Consider the following 14,325-nt stretch of genomic DNA (forward strand, 5'->3'; position numbering starts at 1 on the left):
ATGATGATTATTATTATTATTATTATTACTACTACATTCACAGTCCTGAAAGCACATGTCAAATTGCTTCTGCTCAGGGTGCCTGGAGGAGAGGAAATGAAATGGAGACTCCGTGTGTTCTCATTGCAGATGCTCTTGGATCAAATGGCTCGTAATCACTACTTGGATCACTGAAGGGAAGTGATTGAGGAGCAAAATCTGGCTGTCACCAGTGGGCTCACGCCACCAGGGCTGCTGATAAAAGGGGAGTCTATTAGCAAGTGAGGGGAGGAGAAAAGAAAAGGACCCACAGTCTGAGTTTCCTAACAGGGAAACGCCACAGAGGAGAAAGTGTCTATTTCCTTCTTGCGCTGATGCCAAACATCAGTTAATATTAAAGGAAAACGACCAATGTCTGTCTATCTCCCTTCATCCCTGCCTTCCTTCCTCCCTTCCTTTTTTCCTTCCTTCCTCCCTCCCTCCCTCCTTCCTTTCCTCCCTCCCATTTGTATATGTATGTATGTATATAGGGAATAAACTACTATATTATAGTCAAGAATAAATGGTTTCATTCATATTTTCCATTTTAAAAACCAACATTAGCATTTTTTTTCCAGTTGGGAGCGAATGACTAATGTGACAATACTTCATTCACCCAGTGCCACAGAACGTTGGGACACCCCAAGCCAGTTTTCCAGGAAAGCGCGCCAAGGCCCGGGGCGCCAGTTTCTGCATGAAGCTTCTGTAGGCGCTGCCTGTCCGGAGCCTCGTGGGGCCCTTGTTGTCACAACCTCCACAACAAACACCCTCTGGCAAGCACTGACTGAGCCTCATTCTTACTCATCAAGAAGTATCTATAAAAAGCTTCCATTTGGGGCTAGCCAAACTGTCCTCTAAAAAAAAGTGCCCAAATAAGACTGGCTTTATTCCAACCTTAACAGATTTCAAAGCAGGGTGACTCACTGTTGAACTGTTACCTGATGCACCGATTAGGGTGGAAGATTTTAAAATGCCCGCGACCCCCCTCCCTCCATCTCGACCCTCGGGAATGACTGCCTTTCTGTGTTGCACTAATGGACACAATACACCAATTGTATACAAATAGGTGGTTTGTGCAAGTTAGAAATGTTCTCCAAGAATGATTAGCAGAGGAAAACTAGTGAAATGTAATATTAATTATTCAGGCAGCTACAGGCAGAATTTATAAGTCCCAGCGATATATAAAAACAAATGCCCTTAATTTGATCCGCAATGTAATTTCAACCTAGTTATCTGAGTCTGCAGCGCAGAAATATAAACACACCATTAAAACAGCCCTGTAAGTCAAAGGAGTTTCTTCCAGCATTCACCGGAGCAATGTTTAGTTAAATTACATAGGGATAGCTGTTTAAATACACATGCTTTAAAAAACAGACGCAATAATACTTTCCTCTTACTCATGAGAGCTCTGATGGGACTTGTAGGCTAAATCACAAGAAGATCTTTTGGTAATTTGAGCCTAGTTTAAGTAATTAATTCTAATTATTAATGAGATTTTAGCAAAACTTATTTTTCAAAGACCAACGTAAGTTCCGTTAATAAAAAGTGCTTTGATGATACAATTTCTTAATGTTCAAAGTAAGAATTTTAAGTTACTTAATGCTGGAAGAGATACAATCTTAAAGTTACGGGTTTTTATGCACATCAAACAATTCTCAGCCATTAAAGGACTACACGTAATATAGACAATTAATAAGCAAATTTATTAAGCAAAGCTATATATCCTTGGCAGTGTGCTCTATGTTGAAACTATATGCATAATCGTAAGATCTACATAAACAACACTGAACCCGAGTCCTGATTACAAGCTTGCCCGCGGATGCATGACACGCAGACCTGCTCGGACGACTGAGACTAAGAGATGATAACAGGGTAAAGAACCAAGAAACTTGTTGTTGCTGCTATTCACAAAATCAAGTCAAATCCCTGGTGTGATTGTGTGATTGGGTCGGGATTTCGAAGTAGGCCCTGCAAGGTGTATGGAAACAGAGGGACAGGGACTGGAGTCGTCTATCACGAGAAGTCTGCCGTGTTGACAGCATAACTTATAAAAAGGAAGGTTTGGATCTGGCTCCCGTGCCAACCCCGAGGTTGGTCCAGTTTAACAAAAGGAGAGCACCAAGGACAGCCAGGAGCAGCACCAGCGTGGGACACAGCCTCCTGGCACAAGCCACCCACCTCATAACCCACGCTGTCCGCCCTGACCTCTGTGGGCGGGAGGTGAAGAGGTCAGGCTTTGAGTGTAGGTTTTCTCCTCGGTTTCAGGACACCTCGGACAGTGCCACCACCTGGCGGCGGTGGCTTCAGCGATACACACGGTGCGCTGAGCAGCTCGGGGCCCAGAGCCGGGCCAACCTCGCCTGAAGGCAGAACAGGTGGCCGTCTATATTGTGTGTTTAAAGAATATCAGAGAGTCTCTCTCACTCAGCCCGCACGCCTGACCCAGGACCTGTCACAGTGTCCCACACTCCGTCATTCCTCGGTTTTTCCAGCTCAATTCCCAATTCATTGAATGACCCCAATTAATTCACTAGTAATACCGGCTACTTCTTCTGCAAAAGGCCTCTTAAGTTTATCCAAGCCTATTAATATCAAGTTTCAACATGGCCAAATAGTTTCGAGGTTGGGTGGACATAAAACCCCAGACAAAAGGATTTGACGGAGGAGACAGGGTAACAGGTCAGTAACAGGAACAACATTGTGGGACATTGCAAAGAGGACACAAAGAAGAGGCCTCGCTCAGCCCGAAAGTCACCCCCGCTCCGATCTCCAGCAGAAACGGCTCTGAGGAATGTGCTGCTGTCAAACCCGACTCTGGCGTCTCAGAGGGGACCCTGCAGTCCGAGCCCTGCGGGAACCTGCAACGCCCCCAAAGGCTGCCGATCCCCAGCACGGATCTGAGTGACGATTCCGACAAGTCCGAGAGGAAAACGCCCCTCTGAGGTCACCAAACTCTCAACAGGGCAAGAACTGCTGAGGACCAGGGCGGAAGAGACGAAAGCTTCCATTCTGACTCCCATCGCGTCGCGTCTAGATGGAGCTCTCGTGAGTTCCGATACCTTCAAAAAATACTTGTCCTTCCGAGGATATCTCTTATTTACCTACCGGGACCATTTTAATTCTAGATTTATTTTCAACTGGCGCACATAAAGATTCTGAACCGGCAGCTCTGCCCGCTGAGCTCTGCCCGTGTCAGCGCGTGAAACCAGGGGGCTTCCACCCCTGGCCGCGTCCGCCTCCCCGGCACTGCTGGGCGCTGCTGGGGTCTTGAGGGGTGTGGGCTCCAGAAACCCACGTCTGCCGCTGTTGGAGCCAGCTGTCTGGTGGACGGGGCGGGGACTGGGGGTGGGAGACTAACAGAGTCGCTCTGTCTGCAGTGTCCGTGTGGCGGCTACTCTGTCCAGCAGGTCACCGGTTAAGTTCTAACACATTTTATAAGATTTTCATATCACAATTTGTACTATTTTCTACTCAACCACGTTTACAGTTTTAACTGTATCGAGAAGAAGCGGCTTGTTTTTCTTCCCCTAAGGTTCCATATTTTATGTTTCTCTGATGTCATTATTCAGGTCGTCTGGGCTCTTCTTGACATTGCTTTTAACCAAGAAGTACATGTTTCTAACAATGCGGATCAGAGCTCAAATTTGACTGGGCAGAGCCACCAAAATCAAGCTTATTACTACTTTTTAAAGCCGCGTGAAATAAATACTGGGAAGGAATATGGCTAACTATTAAAAGTCATTGTCACATAAGCCATGAAAAGAGGATCAACAATTATCTAATATACAATATGTCCTCAGTTCAGTAATCATAAAGAGTCGAGCTACATAGAGAAAATCGAAGAACAAGGATAACTAGAAAAAACAAAAACACCTCACTGTGCTTGGCTGGAAGAACTAGGAGTAATTTCTTCTACTTTTTCCAATGTCTATCTTCTAGATTTTGTAGCAGAATAATCATCAACATTAGAGAATAGGCCACTAAAACACGTATGGATACCTACTACACATCAACTTCATTCTGTCACATAAGTACCAACACTATAATGAGTTTCATTTCTTTTAAAAACAAAAATGTCCAACCAAGTACTTTGTTTACCAAGAAATCTTACATTGGGGATATTTCCCACATACGATGGGGTAAAAGACCATATTAGGCTCATATCTCACTAGCTAAATGTCAGCATCTAAGAAAAATAAGCAAGTTATCAAGTGATTTATCATGATCATTTAATTACATAGAATTGAATACCTTGATTAAAATCAGAATTTGCCTCAGAGACGTTAAACTTCACAGAAGTTCAGTTAAAAAGTAGAAGGCCAGCATTAGCTCCCTATACCAACGGTCCAACAGTCTAACTGACTACGGTTTATAATGAAGAAATGCATTTCTATCTCGAACCAACAAATAATTACTTTTTACAGTTAAAGTCCAAGTGGAACCACAATTTTAAAATGTGGTGTTCTTTCTGACTTCATATGAACAGACGAAAGCAGTGGCCACATCACCGTGCTTTCATGTGTTTCTGCCGTCTTTCAACCATCCTACACCATCTCCCCCCTACCTCCATCATCACTGTTCCAAAGTTACAGCCAGGTCAAAGAGGTTGATACGATCCCTGTTATTCACTAATTTACAAACCTGTTACACATAATCAAATAAATCTCTATCTAAAAGTTAGAAAATAAAGTTCCATAAGATGTGATCCCCCCCCTTCCAGATCATACTCAAAGCATATTCAGAAGAATAACCCGTTAAAAATAAAAACAAGAACCTCTTCAGCCTGAGTTGCAGTTTCCCTATTTACCTACATGATCATGTCTTCATATGATAACTCATCTTTTCGACAGTCTCTGAAAAAAATAGTCATCCTCAAGCATGTCGATCATGAACATGCGATTCGTACCATACACTCTATTCACGGTGCTAGGAACTACTTCAGATAAGTGTACTCAAAATGTTCTGAAAACAACAGACTGTCCATGGGCCACATTTCAACAGTAAGGTACTCAGGCTGTTTTTACTTGATAAAATGTGAAAATAGCTGCCCTTCCTCAAGGAAATTCAGTGGCCGCCACAGGCCAGTGTTTCGGGTCTTTGGATCCAGGATGATCAAGTTCTTGCCCGGCCCAGCCCGGCCGGTGCTGTGTGAACAAGGCTATGGAAGAGCCCTAAACCGGTGTTTTCCAGCCACTGGTCCACAGAGCGGCCAATGCCGGTCCACAGCAATTTCGTGCCGGTCTGTGGAAGCTCACCACCCTGACGTTGCAAGAAGGTTACAGAGTCTACAGTCAATGGGCTGCAGAACATGGCCCTAACCTCTCCAGGTCTCAGGTTTCTACCTGTGCAAGGTGATGACACAGTGCCTACTTCCAGTCACAAAGATTAAGTGAGCAGAGTGGCTGGCACTATCTATAGAATTAAGTTCCTGTTACTTTGGTTATTAAATTTACACATTAATTTTAATATGAAATCTATAGGAAAAATATTAGCGCTAAAGGCAATAAAAAGAGTAGATTCTTTTCTGGTCATTCTTATTTTTGTATTCCTAAGCACCCCAGAGTAAGCGAGGTGTCTCTACCTTTTGGGAGATGCCAAAAGGAGATGGGGCAACTTGTATGTTTCATTTGAAAAAAATAGTCCAGGCTAAGACCGCACTCCTTTGAACCAACCCGTAGCTTCTTCTTAACAGACGATGAACATTGATGATTTGCCACGGACGGAAAAGCAAGGATTTCCCGCCAGGTCCGCGGTCCCTCCCATGTGAGGGACTCACCTGAGTTATAGACGGTCTCTTCTCCTTCCCTTTTCTCGCCAGTGTGTCCAGCCCTTTTAATGAAGAAAATAGGCTCTTCTTGTTTCTGCCTCGTTGGGTCAGTGAGAGTGTCCTCTTCCGGAAGGCAGAGTCATCTCTAGAACACACCTGATTCAAAACAGTTATCAAGTCTTAGAGCGTATTATTTGAGTGACAGAAGGAATCGACCATTGCCCCGACTGGCGCCAGCCCCGCCTGCTCCGAATGCGTTCTGCCCAGATGTGGATGCACCATAGAGATGCCACTCATCTGGATAACACGGGCTCTGTTCCACAGCGTTGTCCATGGAGGACAGAGGGTTGGCCAAACAATTCAGGGACCATCCGCCCCCCTCCTCCCCAAGGCTGAGCTGGTACCATCCACAGAAACCATCCACACGGCAGCGATTTCAGAAAGCCCAGGGAAACCACCTTCAACCAGCCCCTTACTTCCTCACCCCATGTGGCTACACCTCAGGGGGCCCACCTTCCCGGCTGTACCAGGAGGAACAGGTGGAAAGGCGGATGCAGATGCGAACAGTGAAAACCAGCCTACGAGCAGCTGGATTCCGAGGAGCAGCAGCAGGGAAGCCAGGGCTTCTCATGCAGGGCGTCTCCGACCCTCCACCCGCCCCCCGCTCGGCCTGCGGGGGCCCCCGGTCAGTCACTGGGTCACGTCACAGGAGAGCTGCGGGCTAAAAGCCAGAGAGAGGCGGGCACCCAGCGTCCTCCCCGGGGAACTCACCAGCGCATGGAAGGAGGAGACGGACAAGACGCCCAGCCTGCCCAGCGCCAGCTTCGAGGGGCGGCTGGCGGCGGCCAGGAGGCCCTTGGGGTTGGGCAGCTCCCCGCCCTGCAGGCTGGCCAGATAGCAGCGCAGCCGGAACAGGTCCATGTGAAACCGCTCCAGGTTCTGTTCCCACTGCTGAATCTGTTTCAACAAAGACGGGAGATTTAAATAAAAATGAGAGGTGTTCGTGGGTCAACCTGAAAGCACGATCCCTTTCACAGACTTCAAGGGAAAAGTCCTTTTTCCACTGCTGTGGCCTGTTGACATCGGCCTTCCTGGCCCAGCCCAGATCAAGCCCTCTCGCCAGAACACAGTGGGTCCCACGGTACAGTACTGCGTCGGGACGGCCCAAAGCAAAACAGGGCCGGCGGTCCCGATACGGTCCCGGCCAGAATGACACGACCTTGGGAGAAGGCCAGCGCGCTACGCGCCGCTGACGTAAAGGCAGGACGCACAATGGCAGGCCAGTTATCACGCTCTGTGTCCATTCCCCTCGCACTGGCCGCCTCTGATTTTAAACCAGAGTAACTGAATTGCACACAGACGCTGTACAAACGGAGGCAGCGGCTTTGTATTTGTGGACGTTCTGAGCACATAACTCAGTCAGAAGCAGGCAGACCTCAGGGGTCAGGCCATCTAGACACCTAGATAGAATTAAAACACACAGAGCTCTTTACACAACAGAGATGTCTATCGACTTCTTCAAAAACAGAGGTCATGTGCTGGTAAAGATAAAGTCAAACTCAGGCGGCCACTGTCCCTTCTCCCAAGGGTGTCAAAATATGTGTAAGCATTACCTTCACTTAAAGATAAACTAACAAGTGAAGAAGGTTCTAGTGACTCACCAGCACAGGGATTCAGAACAGAACAGAAAGCTGGGCTCCACGAGGTATTGAGGGCAAGCTCAAAATTCAAGAGGAGGTCTGTAGTGAAGGCTCATCAGAAGTTGGCTACAAGAAGCCCTGGCCGGTTGGCTCAGTGGTAGAGCATCAGCCCGGTATGTGAAAGTCCTGGGTTCTATTCCCAGCCAGGGCACACAGGAGAAGCGCCCATCTGCTTCTCTACCCCTCCCCCTCTCCTTCCTCTCTGTCTCTCTCTTCCCCTCCTGCAGCCAAGGCTCCAATGGAGCAAAATTGACCTTGGGCACTGAGGATGGCTCCGTGGCCTCTGCCTCAGGCGCACTAGAATGGCTCCAGCCACAACAGAGCAACACCCCACATGGGCAGAGCATCGCCCCTGGTGGGCATGCCGGGTGGATCCTGGTCAGGCGCATGTGAGAGTCTGTCTCTCTGCCTCCCCACTTCTCACTTCAGAAAAATACAAAAAAAAAAAAAGGCAACAAGAGTCATATGACCTCATTTACAACACTGCCTTATTTGCAACATTGCCTCTCTGCCAGGTCTAGTCCCCAGCCAGATCCTCAGCTTCATGGTAAACTTTCCAGGTCAGTCCTCAATCCTGGATAAACATGGTGCTTTGGAGAACCTCCAACATTGAACACCGTGCTCCCTTCGGTCTCTCCCCAGAGGAAGCACTACCAACTCTGGAACTTCCCCAGACTCCCTCAGACTGCTCTGTCTCTACTTTGTAGGAAGGTCGCTATAGAAATTTTCTCCATGAAAGAACTACAACGGCTACAAGATGTAAACAAGTAATTTGTTGATTCATCTTTTTTTTTTTTTTTTTTTTTGTCAGCAAAACAACAAAACTCTCAGAATGCACTGAAAAATCTCTATCCCCATAGTGATTTTAATCTCGTTTAAGGATCTGTAACCCCCTTATTAGTGATGTTATCTGCCCACTGTTATCAGCCTTGAATGAATATCAGAATGACTTGTTGGTTTTCTGGAAGATGCTCAGGTCCTATATCTGAAGACCATCCCCATTAGGTGTGAGGTGTAGGAAAGTTTACATTTCAAAAGTACCTCGAGCATTCTGGTGTGCAGCCTTCATGAAGACCACTGTTCTAAACTAACAAGACACTTCCAACCAAATCTGCAAATCTCTGCTAGGTCTGGCCCTATTGGAGAACTCTAGATTCTAAAAAGACTGGGTGGGTATCATGTAATCACAGACACCAACCAGTAGCTATGAGGCACAGAGAAAACTATATTCCCATTCTGTTCCATAAATATCTTCTCCATCTGATTCCTAAAAATCCACACTTACAGATGCAGTCTTTTGTCTTCTAACAATATGTGGCTATATCTAGATTGGGCAATGTATCAATGCTTCTTGCTTATTTATTGCTCCATGGGAAATAGTTTGAGATACTTTCTAGGGGTTCTATTGGGAATAGAGGTAGGAGAGAATGAAAACCAATGAGTCATTGGATACCAGGAGATAAAGAAGATCGTATCATCCACAGTGGATTTTAAAAAACCCAAATATAAAAAATAAAGTAAATTCCAGGTCTATGCCAATCACTATAGATCATGGAAGATGACATTGTCTTATATTTTCACTGAATTCTGCAGTTTACCAAGAGCTTTTAAAGGCATCATTTACTGTATTTATGTGACTACACATCAAAGCACCACTGGAAGGTAGAAACATTCCATTCTAAACAGTGAATCATAAAAATTTTGTCAGAAACACTTTGATAATCTTCAGCATGCCCAGACTTCTCCACCCAAAACTTGGGACAAAATGCAGGTGAGTTCATGGGAAGAACATGGATTCATGTGCTTAGGTTTACTGGAGGGAAGATAGGGCTGGGAGACCCCAATAACTTAAAGCATACTTTACCAAGGTCAAGAAGTTTGCTAATATATGTGATGACATTTCAAGAAACTAGTATTTCAATCAATATTGTATACTACAGAGGTAATTTTTAAATTGAATTTAATAGAAAATATAAATGAGATGGGACTTTATGACTTCTCTATTTCAACAATGCTTTTTATCCTTATCCTGACTGAGCCTTTGTGATGGTTAACCCTGTGTCAATTTGACTGGGCCACAGGTTATCCAGCTATGCGGTCAAACATTACTCTGAGCACTTCTTGGAGGGTGTTTTTGGATGAGATCAACACTTATATGGGTAGACTGAGTAAAGCAGATTGCCCTCCCTATCTGGGTGGGCCTTGTCGAATCAGTTGAAAGCCTGAATAGAACAAAAAGGCTGACCGTCCCCCTGCCCCGAAGTAAGGAAAGATTCCTCCTGCCTAATGACCTTCAAACTGAGGTGTTGGTTTTTTCCTGGCTTGGGGCTTTAGCAGAAACCCTGGCTCTTGCTGCGTCTTGAGCCTGCCAGTCTCCGCATGGGCACCAGCTCTCCTGGTCTCCGGGTTGGTGACTCACTCTGTGGATCTTGGGACTTGTCCACCTCCATGACCACATGAGCCAATTCCTTATAATAAATTTCTTTATATATTTTTTTCATACATCTTATTGGTTCCATTCCTCTGAAGAACCCTGACAAACACATCCTGCATCCCCATAAATGTCTGTGGCAGAGTAAGCTGTCATTAGTAACACATCTGGGCCCTATGTAAAGACAGCATTATCTTGCTGTTAAGGCCATGGATTTTTATAGAAAGAATTGGTCGTGGAGGTTAAGTCAAGATTTGTAGTTGGCTAAGAAACAATGAAATATTTGATTTTTCCTTCCACAGACTCAGCGAGGTTGTAGAGAAGGACCTGGGAGAACAGGCCCGTGAAGGTTCGGCGAGGACACGGAGTCAGAGGACCTGGGAGAACAGGCCCGTGAGGGTTCGGGGAGGACACGGAGTCGGAGGACCTGGGAGAACAGGCCCGTGAGGGTTCGGGGAGGACACGGAGTCGGAGGACCTGGGAGAACAGGCCCGTGAGGGTTCGGGGAGGACACGGAGTCGGAGGACCTGGGAGAACAGGCCCGTGAGGGTTCGGGGAGGACACGGAGTCGGAGGCTCGGGTTACACGGAGGGAAGAGCACAGCAGAAGGGCCGGACCCACCCACTCGGAACAGACCTTGTAATATTGGGAAAGTCCAGCAACAGAGGCAAAGGACTTACTGGGGAATTAGGATTACCACACCCTTCTTCTCAGCAGAGGAGACTGGGGACCAGAAGGGAAGTGACTTGACCAGGGTCACATGATATACCAGCTGCTCCAGATTAGCAAAGGCCCAACGCTGACCCCGATGTGAACGACGGGTGGAGACAAGACTCCACCACGTGCCTGACACAAGCCGAGTCCCAAGTCTTCTTACCCGAAAGGCAGGCGTCTGTGCCCCCGCCAAGGACTACTGCTTCAGCCACTTCCACTGACACTTCCATCCAGCTGTCGGCCCCCCGCCCCACAAACCCCCAAGGGTGCGACCCAGAGGACGTCCGACTAGCTCTGCTCTCACTTGGGCACCCTATCCACATCGAGCATCCTGCATTTCAATTTCCTGCAAACCATGTGCAAGTTCAGTCCAAATTTAAAGTAATGTTACAATATTTTATAATTATCCCTCAAAAGATGAGGTAAAGATCTTTTTTTTTTTAAGTAAATGGAGAAACAGAAGACAGTCTTTGTAGCTATTTATATACCCCACCTAAGGAAATTTTAATCATCGTTGTGACAGTAGTCATGTTATCTGACATCACATTTATCAAGGAGTTTCTGAAGATTTTTTTTTCTAACATTATCAAAAAGTAAAATGCCCCAAATCATTATTATTATTTTTAAATCAAGATGGGTCTTTTTTTTTTCTCCTTTTTTTCAAAAGTCTTGAAAAACTGATAATTATCCCTAGACACTGCTTCATTTTTTAAGATAAATCTCAGGACATGAGAATAAAAACTTAACTTCTATGTTAAGTAAGCTTTTCTTTCTTTTAACATCCATGCACAGAACATAAAAATGACAAGGAGAGACCCCGCCTGGTTAGCTCGGTCGGTTAGAGCATCATCCCAAAACACCCAAGCTGCAGGTTCGATCCTTGGTCAGGGCACATGGGAAGCGACCAGTGAACGCACAACTAAGTGAAACAACAAATGAGTGCTTTTCTCTCTCTTTCTCTCTCCCCCTTCCTCTGTCTCTCTAAAATTAATCAATAAAAAAATTTACAAGGATGAAGAAAACTCACTCTAAGGAGGTTTCTGGTATATTTCATTGTAAATGGAAAAATTAACAAAAATCAATGAGGAAAACTCCCATTTTTAAGCACTGACACAAATACCATGTAAAAGTTTCCTCTTTATGGTTAACATAGCTACATGCCCCTAATGAGCTCAGAAAGGTCATGGTCTGGTCCAGAGAATGGGGGAGGGGGGGGGATGAAGTCTAATGCTAACCATAGCAGATGAATAACACATAAGAAAAAAGGTGACAAGTACATTCATGCCACACCCAGCGTCCCTAGAACAGTATTTTCTACCATTTAGTCATCTGATCACAGTACTTGGTCATTTGTCCACTACTAGGTTTGTCCTAAAAGATGAGTAGTTTTTTCCTTGTTGACAGAATAAGCTTAAAGCTGCCATGCAATATTTTCCAAGCACTAAAACCTACCCTCACCGAAGAACCCATGTAGTCACACAGATCCCACTGAAGGTAACTAGCACATAGTTAGAACAACCAGCTAAGCGTTAGAGCAGGGATCCCCAAACTACGGCCCCCTGAGGCCATTTATTCGGCCCGGCCGCACTTCCGGAAGGGGCACCTCTTTCATTGGTGGTCAGTGAGAGAAGCATAGTTCCCATTGAAATACTGGTCAGTTTGTTGATTTAAATGTACTTGTTCTTTATTTTAAATATTGTATTTGTTCCCGTTTTGTTTTTTTACTTTAAAATAAGAGATGTGCAGTGTGCATAGGGATTTATTCATAGTTTTTTTTATAGTCCAGCCCTCCAACGGTCTGAGGGACAGTGAACTGGCCCCCTATGTAAAAAGTCTGGGGACCCCTGGGTTAAAGGATCCATGTTTTATTTTGTTTTCCTCTGAGATATAATTCACATGCCATAAAATTCAGTTTTATAATAAATATACTTCCTACCAAATTGAGCTGAAAATTCCGACTTATGAAAATAAGTAGGCCCTGGCCAGTTGCCTCAGTGGTAGAGCACCAGCCCAGCATGTGGATGTCCTGGGATCGATTCCCAGTCAGGGCATACAAGAGAAGCGACTATCTGCTTCTGTTCCCCTTCTCTCTCTCTCTCTCTCTCTCTCTCTCTCTCTCTCTCTCTCTCTTCCCCTCCTGCAGTCATGACTCAATTGGTTGGAGCGCATTGGCCCTGGGCACTGAGAATGGCTCTGTGGAACCTGCACCTCAGGCACTAAAAATAGCTTGGTTTTGAGCATAGGCCCAGATGGGGTTGCTGGCTGGATCCCAGTCAAGGTGCATGAGAGAGTCTGTCTATCTCTCCTCTTCTCAGGTAGAAAAGAAAAAAAAATAAGAGAAAAAGAAGTAAATTAATGATCAATTTCCAGTTTATATAAAACCAGCCATCACCTGGTTAATTAGCAAGTGAAACACAATCCCATTCACAGAAGTCTTACTGAGAGGCAGTAGAACCCTTTGGTTAGAAGCATAGACTTGAGTTTGAATCCTAGTTCTGCCACTTAGCAGCTGTGTGACATTAGAGAACACACTTAATCTCTCTGGGGTGAATTCAGTCATCCATCAAATGGGCACTACCCATGGTTTTACCTCATCGGAGTTACTGTGAAGTCACGCGTGATCGTGCCCTGCGGCTATGTTAGCTAGAGAATGAAGAAGGGAAGGCTTGAGGGAAAGAGGTCAAGAGCTGGCAAGGAGTAGGGCAGGGACAGCGGCAGAGAACAACTCAACGTGCACAGTCAAGAGGAAAGATGCCAGTGCGTTCGCTGACGAACTAGACCCAGTACCAGGGACTGACCTGGAAAGTTACAGATCCGTTAGGGGATCATACGTCATACCAGCAGCGACTTTATATATAGGAGGTAATTATTAGAACAATGTGGTGAGAGCAGTGATAGACACCCCAGGACTTACAGAGGAATAGAAGGGGTCCCTAATAGAGTGGGTGGGTGGGTCAAGGGCAGCTCCTTGGATGGAAGCAACCTCTAAACCTTCATCACAGAGGAGGAGGGGGAGCCTGCCAGCTGCGGGGAGGAGGTATGGGCAGTCTGCCCGTGGGCACGTGGCTTACGTGGGTCTCTCTGCCTCCGGAAAAACCCCAGACAGAAGTGGAACCGGCGGAGGCTGCTGTTGCAAGATGAAGGTCGAGGGGGAGAGGTCGTCGGGACTTGATCTGGTAAGCAATGGGGAGCCCCCGAGAGAGGGTTCAACCTGATCATAACCACACGATCAGATGTGCTTTTAGATGCAGAAAGCACTCCGGCCTGGTCTGGAAGATGCATCTGAGGAAGGGCAAACCCGGCAGCCTCAGCAGCGGCCCTGCTGATCCCTCCACCTCTCGCCACCGGCCTGAACAGTCACACTGCCAGGGGCACCGCTGGTTTCAGAGCACGCGGCCTTTCCTCATTGACCGGCCTGGCCCGCCTATATCCATTCCTCTTCTGATTAATTCCGTCTCATTCTTTTTTTTTTTTTTTTTTTTTTTTTTTTTTTTTGTATTTTTCTGAAGTTGGAAACAGGGAGACAGTCAGACAGACTCCCGCATGTGCCCGACTGGGATCCACCCGGCACGCCCACCAGGGGGTGATGCTCTGCCCATCTTGGGGTGTTGCTCTGCAGCAATCAGAGCCATTTTAGCGCCTGAGGCAGAGGCTATGGAGTCATCCTCAGCGGGAGGGGAAGAGACAGAGAGGAA

General features: G+C 46.2%; 1 protein-coding gene across 1 annotated transcript in view; it reads right to left on the reverse strand.

Moving 5' to 3' along the window:
- Window positions 1-14,325, reverse strand: part of TIAM2 (TIAM Rac1 associated GEF 2) — a 109,389-nt gene that overhangs the window by 74,068 nt on the left and 20,996 nt on the right. Inside the window, exons 6-7 of the mRNA XM_066372944.1 lie at window positions 6,557-6,742; window positions 5,795-5,941 (exon numbers count right to left, since the gene is read on the reverse strand). Coding sequence (XP_066229041.1) covers window positions 5,795-5,941; window positions 6,557-6,742 — 333 coding nt within the window. The remainder of the gene's footprint in view (window positions 1-5,794; window positions 5,942-6,556; window positions 6,743-14,325) is intronic.

The sequence above is a fragment of the Saccopteryx leptura genome, chromosome 3, assembly GCF_036850995.1.
Source record: "Saccopteryx leptura isolate mSacLep1 chromosome 3, mSacLep1_pri_phased_curated, whole genome shotgun sequence".
Classification (NCBI taxonomy): Eukaryota; Metazoa; Chordata; class Mammalia; order Chiroptera; family Emballonuridae; genus Saccopteryx; species Saccopteryx leptura.